The sequence below is a fragment of the Cyanistes caeruleus genome, unplaced genomic scaffold (assembly GCF_971803275.1).
Source record: "Cyanistes caeruleus unplaced genomic scaffold, bCyaCae1.hap1.1 HAP1_SCAFFOLD_100, whole genome shotgun sequence".
In the NCBI taxonomy this organism is placed as follows: Eukaryota; Metazoa; Chordata; class Aves; order Passeriformes; family Paridae; genus Cyanistes; species Cyanistes caeruleus.
Window position 1 is genome coordinate 193,191 of NW_028255902.1, and position 18,120 is coordinate 211,310.

Genomic DNA, 18,120 nt, shown 5'->3' on the forward strand with positions numbered 1-18,120 from the left:
TTGGTCCGAGTCTATGTTATTGATTAACCCATACCTGGGGACAATATGTTCCAAAAGTATTTTGACTACTACTCTCGCTCTTTCATTCCAAGTGGGAAAAGCCTCTGGCCAATGGGTCAGGTGATCTATGATCACTAGCAGGTGTTTGTATCCCTGTCCTAGAGGCATTTCTGTGAAATCAATTTACACATTTTGGAAGGGTCTCTCCGCAAGTTCCCTCCCCCCTTGTACGGGTTTTGTCATCATTCGTTGGTTTACCCTTTGACACATTAAACAGCCCTGAGTGATGGCCTTTGCTATATCATAAACCCCTATGCAGATGTTCTCCCTCAAGGAGTGGTCCCATAGACCCTGCGTCTCCCAATGTGTCAATTTGTGTATTTCATCCAATACCCTGCTGTTGCAGTCCGCAACTCCAGGATCTCGTCCAGAGAAGCAGCAGGATTCTGGGGACCAGCATCAAACACCAACCGAGACAGGCTCCTGTTCATGAAACCATTTATTCAGCATGGGAACAAAGTCAGGTCCAGAACAGAGAGCTCTGAACAGAGGCACAGCAGGGGTTTTTGAGGGACAGAACCCCCGAGGGTTTCCACCTTTGAGGGTGGAGTTCAGGGTCAGGGACCAGTAGAAGCACACCAAGGGAGAACCCCTCAGGGACTCAAACCCAATCAGAACTCCTGGGCTGCCCTTCTCAAGGGGTTTGGGGTGGGACACTGTAACTCTTTGTCTCCCCTGAGGCCGCTGCCACATCTGCTCCTTTTTTATTTTTTTTAATTTTTTTTTTTTTTTAATTTTAATTAGGAGCTTAAAATGTTTCCAAACATATACCTTAAAATCTCACCTCCTCCACAGATCACCCGCTTTGCTTTGTGGGACAACAAAAACTCAATAACAAAACACATTAAGCAAACAGAAAAAACAAAATTGAAAACAAACATTTAAATCTCGGACCACGCCGGGCAAATTAAACGGTGATGGTACTTAATGCAAACATAATGGTTTTTCAGTTCAGTCTCTAGCAGTTTAGGATTCTCTTTGAGGAAGGGTGCAGCTCTTAGGTCTCCTCTCACGATGGGCAGAGTTCTTCCATCTCCAGTTTCGGCTCTGGTTCCCATGTGGGTGTAGCTGCTTTAGATGATCTCGGTGAAACACTGGCTCTGGGAGCTCAGTTCCAGTTTCGATCTCCCCGGAGGAGGTGTTGCCCACGATGGAAAAGGCAGAGCCCCCAGGGGTGGAGCACCGAACAAAGGGGTGGGAGCGAAGCAGGAGTTACTGGGGGAAGGGAAGGTTCGGGGCTGGAAAAGAAGGAGCAAGGTGGGAAACAAGGGATCCCAGACCGCGTGGCCAGAGCCATCTTGAGATGGTGGGGGAGGCCGGGATGGACTTTCCCGGCCAGGGAATGGGGAATATGGAAAGACAGGGGGTGAAGGAGGCCACGGAACAGCGGGCAGACGGCAGCAGAGCTGCATCACTCTGGATGTTCTCCGTCCCTTGCCTGCCTTCAGAACAGGGATGGGATGGCAAAAAGACACCGGGGTGATGGGGAGTTGGCAGCAGCCCCAAGCCATTTTGGCTTTTTTCACCCTTTGTCCTGCCCTTAGGAACAGGGGAAAGGGGAAGGTACAAGGAGGTATACACAAAAAAAAAAAAAAAGGAACTTCACAGAAGACAAAAACAGTCCACCAGAAGAGCCATACCATCCAAAATCGTCCATAATGTTAATATAATCGTCCATAATGTTAATATAATCATCCATAATATGTCTCGTTGGGTGATGTAAGGTTTTTGTCCCAGTGTCTGGTCTCGGCTCCCACACCTCCGTAAGCCCTTTTCGTCCCCATGCCCGAGGCACTCCCAACCCAGCCTTCCTGCCAGGTACTCTCGAGTCCTCATTTCTTAGGCGGGGGTCTCGCTGGCTCTCAGGCCATCAGCCGGTGACTTACGAGGTGTCCATGGAGCCGGGTCCTGCTGTTCTCATGCTTCGCTGGATGCCACGCAATCTCTCACCATATGTTGCAGTCAGCAACCTCAGGATCTCGTCCAGGGAAGCAGCAGGATTCTGGGGACCAGCATCAAACACCAACCGAGACGGGCTCCCAGTTCACGAAACCATTTATTCAGCATGGGAACAAAGTCAGGTCCAGAACAGAGAGCCCCGAACAGAGGCACAGCAGGGGTTTTTAGGGACAGAACTCTCAAGGGTCCCCACCTTTGAGGGTGGAGTTCAGGGTCAGGGACCAGTAGAAGCACAGCAAGGGAGAACCCCTCAGGGACTCAAACCCATTCAGAACTCCTGGGCCGCCCTTCTCAAGGGGTTTGGGGTGGGACAGTGTAACTCTTTGTCTCCCTGAGGCCGCTGCCACACCACTATAATATTTTTTCCCCTCATCTATCATGCTGAGCACCATGCAAGGCTGTAGAGAGGTCAAGACAACCTCTGTTTTTAAAACTCTGCCCTGCAGCTATTCCTTACGGTGCTGTCAACAGGGAAGACATTTTGTCTTCTAAAACCTTACTTCTGATAGTTTTTCCCATCTGAAAACTATCTGGGCCAGGGGCAGCACCCAGGGACCTGCCCTGCCTGGGGGAACTTATACCTGGATCTTATAACTAAGTATCAGAAACAAGGGCACACACTCTGTATTCCAGACTCCAACATTTTATTCTTATTCTTAATTTTCCATGTTTTAAGTACTACTACGTCTTCATCTAGTTCAGCTTCTACCTCTTCTTCCTAATATTCCTATTCTTATTTATCATTTTTTGGTTTCTGGAGGGTCTTATGCAGGTTTTGGGGGGGGAGGGGGGGGCAGGGTTTGGGGTTTTTTTCTTTTCTACTACTACTTCCTAAACACAACTTTCTTTTCTTTTGTTAGAATTGTGTGTGTTGCAGTCCAGCAGGCCGCCGTCGTGTCCTGGGAGCAGCACCTCCTGTCTGTGTCCATTCCTCATGGCCAAAGTGCCCCAGGATCAGCATGGAGTCCTTTCCGGAGGAGAGGAAATGGCCTTGGAGTCCAGCAGGGAGGAGCTGGAGCCAGTGTCCCTGCAAAGGGCCAAGAGCCGTGTGGCTGTGGCCCTCGGGGACCCGGTGCAGGGGTGCCGCTGGCGGTGCCAGGCTGCCGCTGGGAGCCGATGACTTTCCAGGTGCCTTCCCGGCCGGACGATGGGCCGGGATGCGGCGCTGAGCCCCACCACTGAGGGTCCCCCTTTGGGTGCCGCTTTGGGCTGCCGTGTGCCCTCGGGGAGCCGCCCCGGGGGTGCCACAGAGCGGCCGGGGCCGACTCGGCCCGCAGGGCCAGCGCAGGCCGGGGCAGCCCGTGCGGCTCCCTCGGGGCGCCGGGCAGGCCGCGGGGCAGCCGCCATCTGCAGCCCGGCACTGCTGGCAGCGGGCGCTGATCCTGTGGCTGTGCCGCCAGGCAGGGGCAGCGGAACAGCCCCTGCAGCCCCTGAAGAGCCCGCAGCGCCTGCAGTGCCCGCCTCAAGAGCGAGCGGCCTTTCCTGTGGGGAAGCGGCTGCCCAGGAGAAGAGACATCTTCCACCGTGGCTTGGGCTGCCAGAGGGCCAGGCCCGGCACAGAGTTGCTCTTGCGGGCACAGCTCGGGTTCCTGGCACTCCACCCAAGCTTCTCGAGGGACAGGCAGCAGGATTCCCTCTCGGGCTAAATCTGCCAGTCTCTGCTGCCTGGCCTCTTCTCCTTCCTCGTGCAGCTCCAGGGCGCTCACCTCATCCCAGTCATCGTCCTCCCGCTGCCAGGCCTTGAGCTGGCTGCACAGGATGTCGCAGTATTCCCTGCTGTCCTGAGCCAGCTCTCCATCACTGTCATCATCCCAGCTGGACCTGGAGGATTTTCTCTTTGCTTTGCCTCCAGTCACCTCCTGGCCATCCTGGCACAGCTCTTGCTTGCGGCAAGCTTCCCAGTCCAAGAGTGCCCGGCGGCTCGTGCCTTCTCCTGGGGACAGTCGCTGCTCAGGAGATTCTTCCCAATCTGAGAATTCCTGACAGTGATCGCTGTCCGCCTGCCACGGCTCCTGCTCCCTGCACTCGCCCCACTCGGAGACAGCTGGGGAGGGCTCTTGCTCCCTGCCCTCATCCCAGTCCGAGAAATGCCAGTAGCTCCCCCATACTTGGACCAGCTCTTGCTCAAGGCCTTCATCCCACTCAGAGAGCTCCTGGCAGCTCTGGGCTTCTCCTGGGGACAGCTGTGGCTCAGTGCAGGCTTCCCCTGGAGTCCCTTGCTGGAACTTGTTCATTTCTCCTCAGCAGAGCTCTGGCTCTTCCTCAGTGCAGGACTCCACGGCTCCTCTCCTCCCTCTGCTTGCCCTCTCAGCCTCCTCCTGCTGCTCCCTCAAGGCCTGGGCTCTCTGTGAGCCAGGCCAGGGCCTGGGGGGCTGGGACTTGGGCTTCGCCTTCTCCTCCTCCGAGCCTGCAGTCCTCTGGTGCACACAGGTACCTGGACACAGCCACTGTCCTGGGACTGACCCGGGCCCCACAAGCCCTTTATATACCCCCCAGCCGGGGTGGGGCTCTGCCATGTCACAATGGACTTTGGGCACCGCAAGGTCCCGTGTCACCATGGCCCCTGACACACCGTGCCTGTGTCACAAAGGGCACCCCGGCACCCCGTGCCTGTGTCACAAAGGGCACCCCGGCACCCCGTGCCTGTGTCACAAAGGCCACCCCAGCACCCCGTGCCTGTGTCACAAAGGCCACCCCGGCACCCTGTGCCTGTGTCACAAAGGCCACCCCGGCACCCCTTCAACAGCCCAAGGCACCAGGAGTGGCCTGGAGCAGCCCAGGCCTTGGGGGATTGCAGCCCCTTCTTCTGAGCCGCTCCTTCAAATGATCAGGAGTGGCTGGGGCCAAGTGAAGGTGCAAAAGGAGACCGTGTGTGTCTTCGTTTGAAAGACAGGGGCCTGCTAAGGGAGGCAGGAGGCTCCTTTGCAATGGAAAATGTAAACCCCCTCCCTCCCAATTATTATCCCTTTGAAAGGCACTCTCTGGCAAAGATAGGAGGACAGGAAGAACAGTTTGTGCTGCTTTTGATGAATTGCTATTTGGTGAGCAGGGAAGAAGCCCCCCATGGAAATGATTTTACTGAGAGGAGCTGCTAAGCGAGAGCTGCCCCTGTGCCAAGCAAAACCCAAGAGCTGGCTAGCTGTGGGAACTGACTACCTATTAAAGCATTTAAAAAGCTGGATCCACCTCTGTGAGACTGACATTTTGCAGGCAGGCAAGCCTGGGAAATCTCTCTCTTGTTTCCACCTTTGAGGAGGTACCCGGCTGCCGGTCGGGCCGGGCCCCGCTGCACTGCGGCCCTTGCAGTCGTGCTGACAGTGGCCACAACAATCCTTAAAGCTTCAGGGTCCCCTGACACCCGGGCAACCGAGGAAGAAATTAAAGGAGCGGGTTCGCTGGAGTCCCCAAAACCAACTGGAATAGGAAAATCAAGTAGGGATGAGGCCCTACTTTTTAATCCTGTGGGACAAATTGCATTACAGTTCAGTTCCACCAGTCTAACCTTTTACACATAAAACTTTGACAAAGTCTGGGGCTGGGATTGGATCCAGCTGGTCCCAGTCTCCTCTCTTAGAAGGAATTTAAAAGCCGAGGCGTCCTGGAGGGGTTTGAGGATCCTTGATGGCTGTTGGGTGTCATTTCTCCACCTCATGACCCAGCAGGAGTTTCTCCAATAAAGAAATAAAGCTTTGCCTGAAGCTCCCACTCTGCCCATGGCAGGAAGCCCTGGGAGTGCGTGTCACATTCCGGCTCCTGAATAGCCTGGAGACACTTGGAATGTTGCCATGGAGCCCATCTGAGGGCCTGCAACAAATCTGAAATGTAGTAGGCAACCATCACAGCCCCTGTTGCTATGGTCAGTCCCTTGGCAGCTCCATGGAGACCCCATGCCAGGGGTGGTTGCCATGGACACCAGCTCAGGCCTGGAGCCAGAGTCCATTGCCATGGCAACCATTTGCAGTCCCATCCCCACGCTCATGGGATCCCAGAGCCACAGAATTGGCTGAGTTGGGAGGGAGCCATGGGGATCCTCCAGTCCAACTGCTGGCCCTGCACAGGACACCCCAACAATCCCAGCCTGGGCCTGGCAGCGCTGGCCAAACGCTGCTGGAGCTCAGCCAGCCCTGGAGCTGGGAGCCTTCCCTGGGGAGCCTGTTCAGTGCCCCAGCAGCCTCGCGGGAAAAACCTTTTCCTCACATCCAGCCTAAACCTGCCCGCCTCAGCTCCAGCCGCTCCCTCCACTCCTGTCCCTGGGCACCAGAGGGAAGAGGTTCCCGCAGCCCCCAGCCAGGGACCTGCTCCCAAGGCTGCTGCCATGGCAACCAGGCCTGGCACCAGCTGGGATGCTCGGTTTCCACGGGCTGGGCTTCAGGAATGGCATTCCCCAATTTCCTACTCCTGCTGAAACCGCGCTGCCGCTCGCTTCCCTCCCACCTCCCATGAAAAGCACAAAAGGCAAAGATCCCAGGCTGGGATAAGGACAGTTTATTGCGAACAGCAATGAGATAAGGCAAAAACAGGAACAGAAAAAATTTTGGTAACAAAAAGGATAAGACAAACCATTCACAAGGAAAACTAACACACCACTGATTGTTTCTTCCTGGACATGCATTTCCTCCTGCCAGGAAAGGACACCCTTCTACTCTGGTGAGAGAGAGGGAGTCCTCTTCCTGCCCCTGGCAATGACCTGAGATGGGATTGAATATAACAAAAGGGCCACAGCCAGACCCTCACGTTCTTTAATCCCACATCATGACATTGCCATGAGCAGAAAAAGGTACAGGTGTCTTCCCAGCATGGATAGCAGGGAACATGGATCACCAGGTCTCTTCCCAATGGGGATCCTCTAATGGGGGATGAAGCTGGGGCAGTGCACAAAGCTCTTCCTGCACTTGGGGCATTTGCAGGGCTTCCCTTAGTGGTGTCTCCGTTGGTGTTGGGTCAAGTGAGAGCTCTGGGTGAAGCTCTTCCCACACTGGGGACACTCGTAGGATCTCTCCCCAGTGTGGATGCGCCGGTGGGTGATGAGGTCGCAGTTTCGCTTGAAGCGCTCCCCACAGTCAAGGCAGCGGAAGGGCCTCTCATCCGTGTGAATCTGCGGGTGCTGGAGGAGATTGAAGCTGGTCTGAAACCTCTTCCCACACTCAGGACACTCGTAGGGCCTCTCCCCAGTGTGGATGCGTTGGTGAATGATGAGGTGGGAGCTCCAGCTGAAGCCCTTCCCACATTCCCCACACTCATAGGCCCATTCCCCAGTGTGGATCATCTGGTGGCGGATCAGGGTTTTCCTCTGGCTGAAGCTCTTCCTACACTCCAAGCACTTGTAGGGCTTCTCCCCATCCTGAAGCTGCTCATGGACCACCAGCTCAGAGCCCTGGCTGGATCTCTGCCCGCCTTCCCGGCACAGGGTGGGTCTTTCCTCCTCAGAGCACCCTGGGATGGGTTTGGAGCCCCTCCTCCTGTGGGATCTCTGGGGATTTTCCTCCTTGTTGGATTCTTCCACTGTGGAGCTGCTCACAATGGCCTCTTCCACCAGGTTCTGCTGTGAGGATTTGTACTGCCTGGTCTCCATCCTCAGCTCCTTGTCTGGGGGAGGAAGGACAAGGAGAGGATGGGATTTGCCTCCGTGCCAGAGGGAAGGGGAAGGAGATCCCCCCAGTGCGTCCCCGGCAGGACGGCGTCGGCAGCAGGGCTGTCCTGCAGCCGGGGGCCCTGCTGGGCTGGGAGATGGAGCAGGAGAGAGGGGGAAAGGGGCACTGACTTCCTCCTCACCTGCCTCGGTGTCCTGGGAGATCTTCCTCTTCCTCACAGCCTCCTTCTCCATCTGGCCAAGGTCTGGGAATGGGAAATCCTGGTTTGAGAGAAAACAAGGAATGAGCACATTGAGTTTGATGGTCCCTCTTACCAAGCCCATCTCTAGAAGTCACCTGGGCCTCTGACGTGACTTAGTTTGAAAGGAGTTTGCTAAGGAAGGCAGAAATCACCACTGAAATTGATAAAAAATATAAGCATCCCATCCCCTCCGAATTATTATAATCTTGAAACCAAAGTGATCTCAGGTAACAATATGGGAAAAGGAATATAAGTTCTTTACTAAAGAAAGGAAAATGAAAATGCAGCAGTACAAAAAAACCCCAACAAAACGAACAAAAAGCAACGCACCAACAGAGTCAGGACCTTACACCCCGTTGGTCAGGGTGCTGGTAGCAGTCTGATTAAATGGTGGCCGCAGTCCTCCTGGAGTGACTGATGTGGTTCTGTTGAAGCAATGATCCCGTAGAAGATTGTAGCTTACCTCTGAAGTTCTGGTGCTGTAGATGGGTCTGGTCTCTCCTCTGGGAATCCAGTGGAGAAAGACTGCCTGTGGAGTTTAGAGTCTCAGATTATATCCAGTCAGGAATGCTTGGCTCCTCCCCCTGGGTGGAGCATCTCACAATGGGATGATGTCATTTTATCAGTCCTGCAGTGAGACTCAATGGCCCATTAAGAGAAGATATCCCCCTGGAGGGAGGATGGGTGGTGGAAGAGATAAAGAACACTGCCCCACCTGGTTTTAACAGCTGGCCCATTAACAGAAGATATCCCCCAGTTATGAGGGATGGGTCATGGAGAAGATAATGAAAATTGCTGTACCAGTTTTTAACAAATGGTGATAGAAAACATGCTTTTGGTTACATCTTGCATTGCAACCCAGGACATGGAGTCCATATGAACCCCCCAAAAACCAAGATGCAGCCCTGAAAATGCCTTCCATGAGTTCCTCGTCTCTGGTCTCACTCCTTTGGTGCTCAGGGGTTCTTCCCTGTCCCAGCTGCCGGGGGTCATACTTGTACTTTGGGTCCCCTGTCTGCTCGGTCCTTGAGCTCTTCAGGCTGCTGGGCATGCCAGGAATCAAAAAAGTTCCCCCTGTTTCCATCTCCCCACGTAGGGATGCTGGCACCCCCCAGTATCCCTCCAAGGAGCATTTTCCACTCATCTTTGGGGTTCTTCATTCTTAAAACATCCCCCCCTAAAAAACACAACCCAAGAAGGATCCCCCGGGTTATCTGGGCTGAGCTCTCCCTCCCCGGTCACCTGTGGGATGGGAGGTGATGATCCCACAGGTGAAGAGCTGTGAATTCAGGGAGTGCTTGACCTTGTGCTTCCTTCTCCTTTCCCTGATCCTCCTTTGTCCCTCCTTCAGGCTGAAGAAGCTGCTCAAGGAGTCAGAAGCAAAACTCCAAGTCCATTGGAGCTTCAATCGGCTTCAATGAGGGCAGGGACTGCCAAAGGCTCCCCAGGGACTGGTGAGAGCAGATCCTGGAGGCCAGGATTGCCGGGAGCCAAAGGCTCTGAGCAGGGAACTGCAATGCTGAGCAAGCCCTGGCTGGGTTGGAGGAAGCAGAAAGGCCCAGCCCTGAGCCCAGGCCTGGCCCAGCAGGGCCTGTCCCTCACGGGTGGCTCGGGGCTCTTTGTGGGGCAGCGGGATGTGAGGGGCAGCAAGGACAAATGCCATAAACCTGTGTGACACTCCAGATCCTTATGGAACCAAGGGGTCAGTGAGACACCATGGGAAGTTGTGGAACCAAGGGGATCATTGTGGCTCTGTTTGGCCCATGGAACCAAAGGACCAGTGGGACACTCCAGATCCTTGGCTCCAGGGGTCAGTGAGACACCGTGGGAAGTTGTGGAACCAAGGGGATCATTGTAGCACTCTTGGGCCCATGGAACCAAGGGACCAGTGGGACACTGTGGGTCCTTATGGAAACAAGAGGTCACTGTGAGCCTGCAGGGCTGTAACACCCCAGAACACTTCAATGCTGGTGGTAACCAAAGGTTCCTGTGCTTGAGTTTAGTGCACAGGAGAAACACCAACCAGATCCTCTCAGTGTGGGCAGATGTAAAGAATATTCTTGGTAGGAAGGGACCCACAAGGACCATCAAGTCCAGCTCTTAAGCGAATGGCCCCACAAGGATCAAACCCACAACCTCGGTGATACTGGCACCATACTCTAACAACTGAGCTAAGAGGTCAAAATGACAGAAAATTTAACTGGCAAAATATAGACAATCAAGGAACTTTGGCAAAGGGTTTAATACAAAATCCAGTTGAAGATAAAACTCTTACCACAGCATTAACTTTGCAAACTTAGCTAATTTAACCTGAAAACCATTAGCCCTTAAGATTTTGGGTAACATTAAGATATCCAAAAATATTTCAGGTACATAGGATAATAAGGAGAATAAAAAGAGACCAGAAACACGTAAGATCTACAGAAAAACACTTCCAGGATGATCACAGTCACTCCCACTACAATCTCAGTCCCTCCCAGAATGAGCTGCTGCACCCAGTCACCCCCAGTATGGTTCCAGTCACACCCAGGCCCTCCCAGCATGATTCCAGTCATGGCCAAAGTGACTCCCTGTCACTCCCAGGATGGGCCCAGTTGCTCCCAGTCACCTCCAGCATGGTTCCAGTCCCAGCCAGCACCTTTCCAGGCACATCCAATATTATCCTAGCTACATCTAGTAGGATCCCAGTATGACCCCAGCATGGGCACAGCTGCTTCCAGGATTATCCAGCATGGTTCCAGTTGTTCCCATTTACCTGCACTGTGGTTTCAGTTTCTCCCAGTCTATCCCAGTTGCTCTCAATCACTCCTCAGGTGCTTCCAGCCTGATCGCAGTTGCTCCCAGCCACTCCCAGTCACCCTGAGTGCAGTTCCAGTTGCTGCCAGTATGGTCCCAGCATGGCCCAACTGCTCCCACTGTGATCCCAGGAGGATGCCAGTTACCCTCAGGATGGTTCCAGTTGCTCCCTGTTCCTCCCAGCGTGATTCCAGTTGCACTCAGTTGACCCCAGTATAGTCTCAGTCGCTTCCCAGATGATCCCAGCTGCTCCCTGCATGGTCTCAGTTATGCCCAGCTGGAGTTGCCCCCAGTGTAGACCCTGTCACTCCCAGTTGTTCCCAGTTGTCCCCAGCATGGTTCCCATTGTTCCCAGTGTGTTTTCAGTCATCCCCAGTATGATCACAGACACTCCCAGTATATGCCAGCTGCCCTCAGCATGTCCATAGCCATTCCCAGACACTCCTAGTAATCCCAGTTAGGTGCTTGTTATCCCAGTATGATCTCAGGCCCAGTATATCCCAGTCGAACTGGGATTCACTCCCTGAATTCACAGCCCCCTCCCACCCGTGGAATCATCAGCCCCCCATCCCACAGGTGACGAGGGAGGGGGAGCCCGGCCCAGATATCCTGGGGGGGTCCCTGGGTTGGGTTTTTAGGGGTGATGATTGGAGAATGAAGAAAACCAAAGCTGAAAATAAAATGCTCTTTGGGGGGACATTTGGGGTTCCCAGTGGCAGCTGCTGGCAGCGGCAGCCTGGAGGAGCAGAACCCTGTGTCCCCGAGGACCCCAAAGTGGGGAGCCCAGAGAGGGGGAGTGCCATGATTCGAGGAACCCTCAATTAAATAGAGAGGGGCAGGGGGGTCTCCTTGGTCCCCCTGCACCCCCAAGAAGGGAATAAGAAGAGCAGGGACCCTGGGACCCCAAAACCTTCCTGCATCCCTAAGTGGGGAGATCGAAATGGGAAGAACTTTCCAAATTCTTGGCACTCCCAGCAGCCTGTAGAGGTTAGGGACCGAGTAGAAGTGTGACCCCCAGTACAAGCATGACCCCCAGCAGCTGGGACAGGGGGGAAACTCTGAACACCAAAAGGGAGAGAACAGAAATGGAAAACTTCTGGAAAGCATTTTCAGGGCCAAATTTTAGTGGTGTACAATTTTTATGGACCCCATGTCCTGGGTTGCAATGCAAGATGTAACCAAATGTATGTATTCTATCACCATCTTTTAAAAACTAGTGGAGCAGTTTTCATTATCTCCTCCATGACCCATCCCTCATAACTGGGGGATGTCTTGTGTTAATGGGCCAGCTGTTAAAACCAGGTGGGGCAGTGTTCTTTATCACTTCCACCATCCATCCTTCCTCCAGGGGGATATCTTCTGTTAATGGGCCATTGAGTCTCACTGCAGGACTGATAAAATGACATCATCCCATTGGGAGATGCTGCAGCCAGGAGGAGGAGCCAAGCATTCCTGACTGGATATAATCTGAGAATCAGAGCACCACAGGCTGTCTTTCTCCACTGGATTCCCAGAGGAGAGACCAGACCCATCTAGAGCACGGGAACTTCAGAGGTAATGTGCACAATTCTATGGGATTATTGCTTCATTGCTTATCTGAGATCACTTTGATATCAAGATTATAATAATTTGGAAAGGGCTGTTGCTTACATTTTTATCAATTTCAATGGGGGTTTCTGCTTTCCTTAGAAAACACCTTTCCTTTCAAACCAAGACACCCCAGATGCCCTGGTGACTTCTGTAAGAGACGGTCCGAAGATTCCCTCATCTGTCTCACAACCGTCTCAAGGACAGAGACTGAGACCCTGAATATCACAAGGGACTTGGTTTGGGGGTTTGGGCCTAGCTGAGATGGATGTTTGCTCAGTGATTGTTTGCAGGTGGTTGCACGGTACACTGCCCTCGTTCCTGCTGGTGAGCAGAGGCTTGGTAACCTGCGTAACGGGTTTTCCACGACTCATGGCTCTCATTCCTGCTGGTGAGCAGATGTTTGTGCGTGGTACCCGGTGCAATGGGTTTTCCACAACACCTTGTCCCTGTTCCTGCTGGTGAGCAAAGACTTGCAAGACATGGATCGCTCTGTACCCTACACCTGCTCCCTGCGCAATGGAATTTCATTACAATGATCATCAATCTCATCTGGCTTTGGCCCTGCGCCCCTCGCTTTGCAAAAGACTATAAAATTATACCCCAAACTTACCTTCCTTTGAGATCTCCCCAACGGACAGAAGACTCTGCGTCGTTGGACGGCTGAGTGGACTTCGACGTTGGTAGCTATAATCCCCTTACTCTCTTTTCCTTATGCTTTGCTTTCTCTTTTCTTTCCCTCTATCGCATATTAGTGCTGATGAGCACTCAATAAACTGTGTTTTCTTGTTTAAGTCCTTGGTTTGCTGATAATCTTTTGTACTCTAAGACCGGCTAAAAGAACCACATCACGAATCCCACCTTGCGGATCGTGACATAAATTGGCGTCACGGACAGGATTCTGAGAGACAGAAGGGGTTGCAGGTTGTTGTGCAGTCTGTATCAGGGGAAGGACGTTTCGCTTCAGCCGCCCCTAGCCTGCCACGCTGGTGAGCAGTGTCTAGAAAGCAAGGGAGGCGACTCGAATTTCTCGCAAACTGCACACGCCCAGGTGAAAAGCACCCCTACACTCATTTGAGGGCTCTGTCTTCAAAATTTTACACGGGATCTTTGAGTACAAAAGGTGGGACTTACTGGTTTTTTATATGCTGACTGCTTGGTGTAGCGGAGAGTCTGAATTTTAACATAAAGGTGTGCCTCCCAAGCAGATTTGGTCTCTCCACCCATGACAGGGGGGAACGCAGCGTTGGCTGCGTCTGATGTAGTGTGACTGAGTTTTACCTCCCTGTAGTGGTTCTGTGTACTGTTATGTGTTTTTGATTAATTTTGACTGCTTGGTGTAGCGGAGAGTCTGAATTTTAACATAAAGGTGTGCCTCCCAAGCAGATTTGGTCTCTCCACCCACGGCAGGGGGGAACGCAGCGTTGGCTGCGTCTGATGTAGTGTGAGTTTTACGTCCCTGTAGTGGTTCTGTGTACTGTTATGTGTTTTTGATGAATTTTGACTGCTTGGTGTAGTAAAGAGACAACTTGAATTTTAACATAAAGGGGTGCCTCCCAAGCAGATTTTGTCTCTTCATCCATACAGGGACGCGAAGGGTGACGTGGCAAAGGCTGCGTCTGTGCGTAACTTAAGTCTTACCTCCCTGTAGTGGTACTGAACCCTTCACACACACTAACATGAGTAAACACTCTGAAAACTCTAGTATAAAAGATAAAGCTGCATTCATTGCTTTGTTAGCAAAACACAATGCTAAGCCCTCCCCAGCTGGGGAAGAATGGGCTCAAAATAATTGGTACAACCTAGAAAATGTAACTGATAGAATTTGCTCCCTGCAACATGAGGCAAAATTCAAATTTGGCCGTAATAAAACCATAATTTGTTCTGTATTGGGAGCTTGCCTTACGTCAGCTGTAGAGGCTCGCACGAGACGAAGGCAGGAAGAAAATGCAATTATTGAATCCCTACAAAATTTAGTTGAAAGTTTGCAAAATGAAAATAATTTGTTACGAACTGCTCTGAGTGAGGAGTGTGCCAAAAATTCACAGTGTGCTGATTCCTTTAAGGAGTCGCTGGAAAAAGAAACTCCTCAGATAAATCACAAATATTCTCAAGCAGAATTACATTTGGTAAAAAATTGTGGTGAAAACTGTTGCTCCCAAATAAGACCTTTGATTAAAACAGAATATAACTATATCAATGATGAAGATCTTGATCCACATATAGCCACTAAAGAAATCCCATACACTGCTACTGAATTGGCTAAGTTAAAAAAGGAGTATGGGCGTCTCCCTCACGAGTCAGAGACAGAATACGTATTCCGAGTGTCTCTCACAGGGGGAGATCAAATTCGATTATCTGAACAAGAAGCAAGTGGTTACTGGGGACATGGTGTTTTCTTAACAACAGGAGATAACCGCAACCCATGGTCCCTAACACAGCGAGCTGCATATTGGGCAGGGGGACTTAACCCCCTGGAAAGGGGAGATCCTGTAGCTCTAACCGGCTCCCCAGACCAAATTCTCAAAAACATGCATAAGGCAGCTTGTCTACAACTGATTTATGAAAGAAAATTAATTGTTGGTTATGAATCACCAATTTTGTTACCTGTGAAAGCTGAAATTATGACCCCTTTAATTTGTGGTCTTCCAGAATCACTGAAACCTACAGCAATTCTCCTCCAAACAACCACAGATGATATCCTTGTGGGAGGAGATGAAAAAGAAGTAATAAAAAATAAAGATGCTGAAAAGAGGTACACTACCTGGGAAAAGGAATTGTTGGTAGATAATCCAGCTCTCATAGAAGGAGAAAAAATTACACAACAACAACCAATTGCATTAAAAGGCCCTTTTGAAATTACTAAGACAGCCACTACTGGGACTCTCCACCCTGACGGGGTGGCCCAGAGGGCCACAGTGAGAAAGTGGTATGCCCGGATTGAACATGACTCTAACATCTTCTCAATAACAGAAGGAGCTGTAAAAAATCAGGTGATACAAAAAACTGAGAGCTTAAGTAGCAGCCATGACAAACCTGACTTGATAATTAAAGAAACCCCTCCCAACATAAAAACAGAAAAGGGTAGGCTGATTTCTAGCCTACAGTATTGGTGGAACTTGGGGGTGAAGAAAGGGGTACCGAAGGGTTTAATGGTTAACCTGCCGCTTAAAAAATTAAGTGAATTGGTCTCTCAGTGGCAGGATTCCAGCCCCATTGTACCAAGCGCTCCACCTCACCCTCAACTGATTCTGGGCAGTGGGCCAAAGCAACACCACTCACAGGTTCTGGACAGTGAGCAAAAACAATCAGCAAACTCTTGGTTCCCTGATACCTCTGCCAAACGAGAGGGAGAGGTGTGGAGGTGTGGGGCAGTAGCCCTCCACCTTTCCTCTGCTGAACAAATTGTTATTGAGGAAGAAAGCAGCACTCAGGCTGCAGAGCTGATAGCTGTTTGGAGTGTTTTCCAACATGAGGTACAGAATACCTCTCCTGTCTGTATCTACACTAACTCCTCTGCTATGTTCAAGGGATATACTGAGTGGCTTCCTTTTTGGCAACAAAAGGACTGGGAAGTAAACAGAATTTCAGTATGGCAGAAGGAAAAGTGGCAAGAAATTCTACGCTTTCTGCTGGTAAGAGTGGGGATTATATCTTGGTTAGTCCAAACTGAAACTTTTAAAAGAACTACAGGAGAATATTCATGGGTAACCTCCGATGCCCTGGGGATAGAGCATTGGATAAACACCCACTGCATAATTCCATCATTTTAATCTCCTGCCCCTATGTGGCAGACTCTGTTTTGTTTATTTTCTACAGAAGAACACCGAGGGACATGAAGATCAGATAAACCATGAACTTATAGATTTAAAATAAATGCTGTAACAAAGCCTATATTTAGTGTAATAATCACATACCATGGTGTGAATACCCCTTTTTGTGCTAAATGACAAAGCTAATATTTTCCCTTTCTTTTCTGTTAACTCAAGGTGATGACGTTTCAATACGCTGCAGACTGAGTACCGGATCCCATACTGAGCCTGTACACAGTCAAGTTGCCGGATCTCGTGGCCAGGTTATATCTTGTGAAACTCGGAATCAAGATTGTTGGCTGAATTTAACGGCTGTACAATTGTCCTCCAAAGTCGTGTGTGGTAAAAACAATACCAAATATTGGGGAGAGCTTAATATTCAGGTTGTACTACCTACCACACAACCACCAATTAGATTGACTCCAAAAATTTCTGAAATTGGACCCTATATAATCAGGAAAACTGGCCAACAACAAATGCTATTTAATCCAGCATGGTCTATCAAACAAGTTAAATTACTAATGCAAAACAATGTCTCAGAGTTTCAGCCAGCTTGTTCACCTTTTTTGCAAACTTCCTTTGAGGGGTGGACAACCTGGTTGCGAAAGCGAAATCCTTTTCACAAACGGATGACAAGAGATATAACCGGTGTCGTGGGATCAGGACTAGGAATTTTGAATAGTATTGATTCAGAAGTATTGATGAATAAATTGGCTGTTGCAACTAAAGATTTGACCAAAATACAACAACCACTGAGGTCATCTTTAACTGCTTTGGGAACCCAACAGTGGTTGCTATCAAACATATTACCAAATTGGGAAAGGGTAAATGTAGATGATCACAAATTAATAATTGATGCACTCAGTGCTACCCAAAACAATGTTTCTCTGGCTCTTAGCTGTATTCAAGCCCAGTTGTGGATGCAGTCAGTTGCTGCATCAATTATCAGAGAGGGTGAAGAAGGCACCTTTCCCACTGAGATTCGGAAAATAGTCTGGGACAATGCCAATGATTTTGAAAAAGAATTTCAATCTTGGTGGAATTTGGTAAATTTTACCTACGATCCCATCACAAACACAGCCACAGCTTTTGTGTTGACAATACGTAATGCTTCAGTACATTCAATCTTTCCTATCATTGCATTGGGGCTGAATCATGACGGAGCTGTTCTCTATCCTTTAGAGCAGAGGGAATGGGCCCGTCAGATTGGTGGGAAATGGCAAACTGTTGGTTTGGAAAATTGTATTGTCCGGGAACAACAAGGGTTTATCTGTGAAAGTAATGCAATCAAAGCTCAAGACATTTGTTTAGACACAGAACAGAATATCTGTCATTTTGAAATCCATCCTAATGACACTTCTGAAACAGTGCTTGTGTATGTAGGCAATGGATGTGTATGCTTGAGAACTGCTTGTGATAGTATGCTTGTAGAAAACATAGTAGTGGATACTAAGAATCATTCAAATTTTTGTGTATGCAATTTTACTGAGATTATAGGTTGTGACTTTTCTTATTTAGCTCCAGTTACTTCATATTATCTTTTGCAGTATAATTACACTTTGATTCATCGTTTAGTGCCTGCTCCGATTGGAATGAACTTTACTCTGGTAAGGCAATTGTTGCTTCACCAGGATTTAATCGAAATTTTGGAAAAGATCAAAAAGGATGGACAAAAGACCTTAGTTACGGTTCACCACAATGTGAAAGGAATACATCGTGTTCTCGAAAGAGTAAGGAAAGATGCTGAACACAAGTGGTGGGACACTCTTTTTGGGTGGTCACCAACTGCTACAGGTGTTTTGAACAAATTGTGTCATCCCATCATCGTCCTCTTGATTTTAGTTTTACTTGGTTTTGTTCTATCAGCAATTTTGTACATCCTGAATTGGAGAATGATGAAGCGGTTGACACAATTGACTGCCATAATGGATGCACACAATATGATTGGTACTTTACATGTTGCTGATACCCCTAAGGTTATCGATACTCGATGAATTATGCAGGCACTACAATAAATAATTTGACATTGTGACTAGGAGGTTATCATGGTGTATTTTAGAATATAATTTATTGT

The 18,120-nt window shown here is 50.1% G+C and overlaps 3 protein-coding genes across 3 annotated transcripts in view; 2 read left to right on the forward strand and 1 right to left on the reverse strand.

The window, feature by feature from the left end:
• Window positions 1-7,843, reverse strand: part of LOC111944493 (uncharacterized) — an 88,629-nt gene extending 80,786 nt beyond the window's left edge. The window contains exons 1-2 of the mRNA XM_086873506.1: window positions 7,792-7,843; window positions 6,956-7,605 (exon numbers count right to left, since the gene is read on the reverse strand). Coding sequence (XP_086729632.1) covers window positions 6,956-7,605; window positions 7,792-7,843 — 702 coding nt within the window. The remainder of the gene's footprint in view (window positions 1-6,955; window positions 7,606-7,791) is intronic.
• A 4,548-nt stretch (window positions 7,844-12,391) lies between these two features.
• LOC147646357 (uncharacterized) lies at window positions 12,392-18,091 on the forward strand. Its single transcript, XM_086873523.1, has one exon. The coding sequence runs from the start codon at window positions 16,181-16,183 to the stop codon at window positions 18,038-18,040; it is 1,860 nt and encodes a 619-aa protein (XP_086729649.1). The 5' UTR covers window positions 12,392-16,180; the 3' UTR covers window positions 18,041-18,091.
• LOC147646358 (uncharacterized) lies at window positions 13,914-16,007 on the forward strand. Its single transcript, XM_086873508.1, has one exon. The coding sequence runs from the start codon at window positions 13,914-13,916 to the stop codon at window positions 16,005-16,007; it is 2,094 nt and encodes a 697-aa protein (XP_086729634.1).
• Window positions 18,092-18,120: the final 29 nt, after the last annotated feature.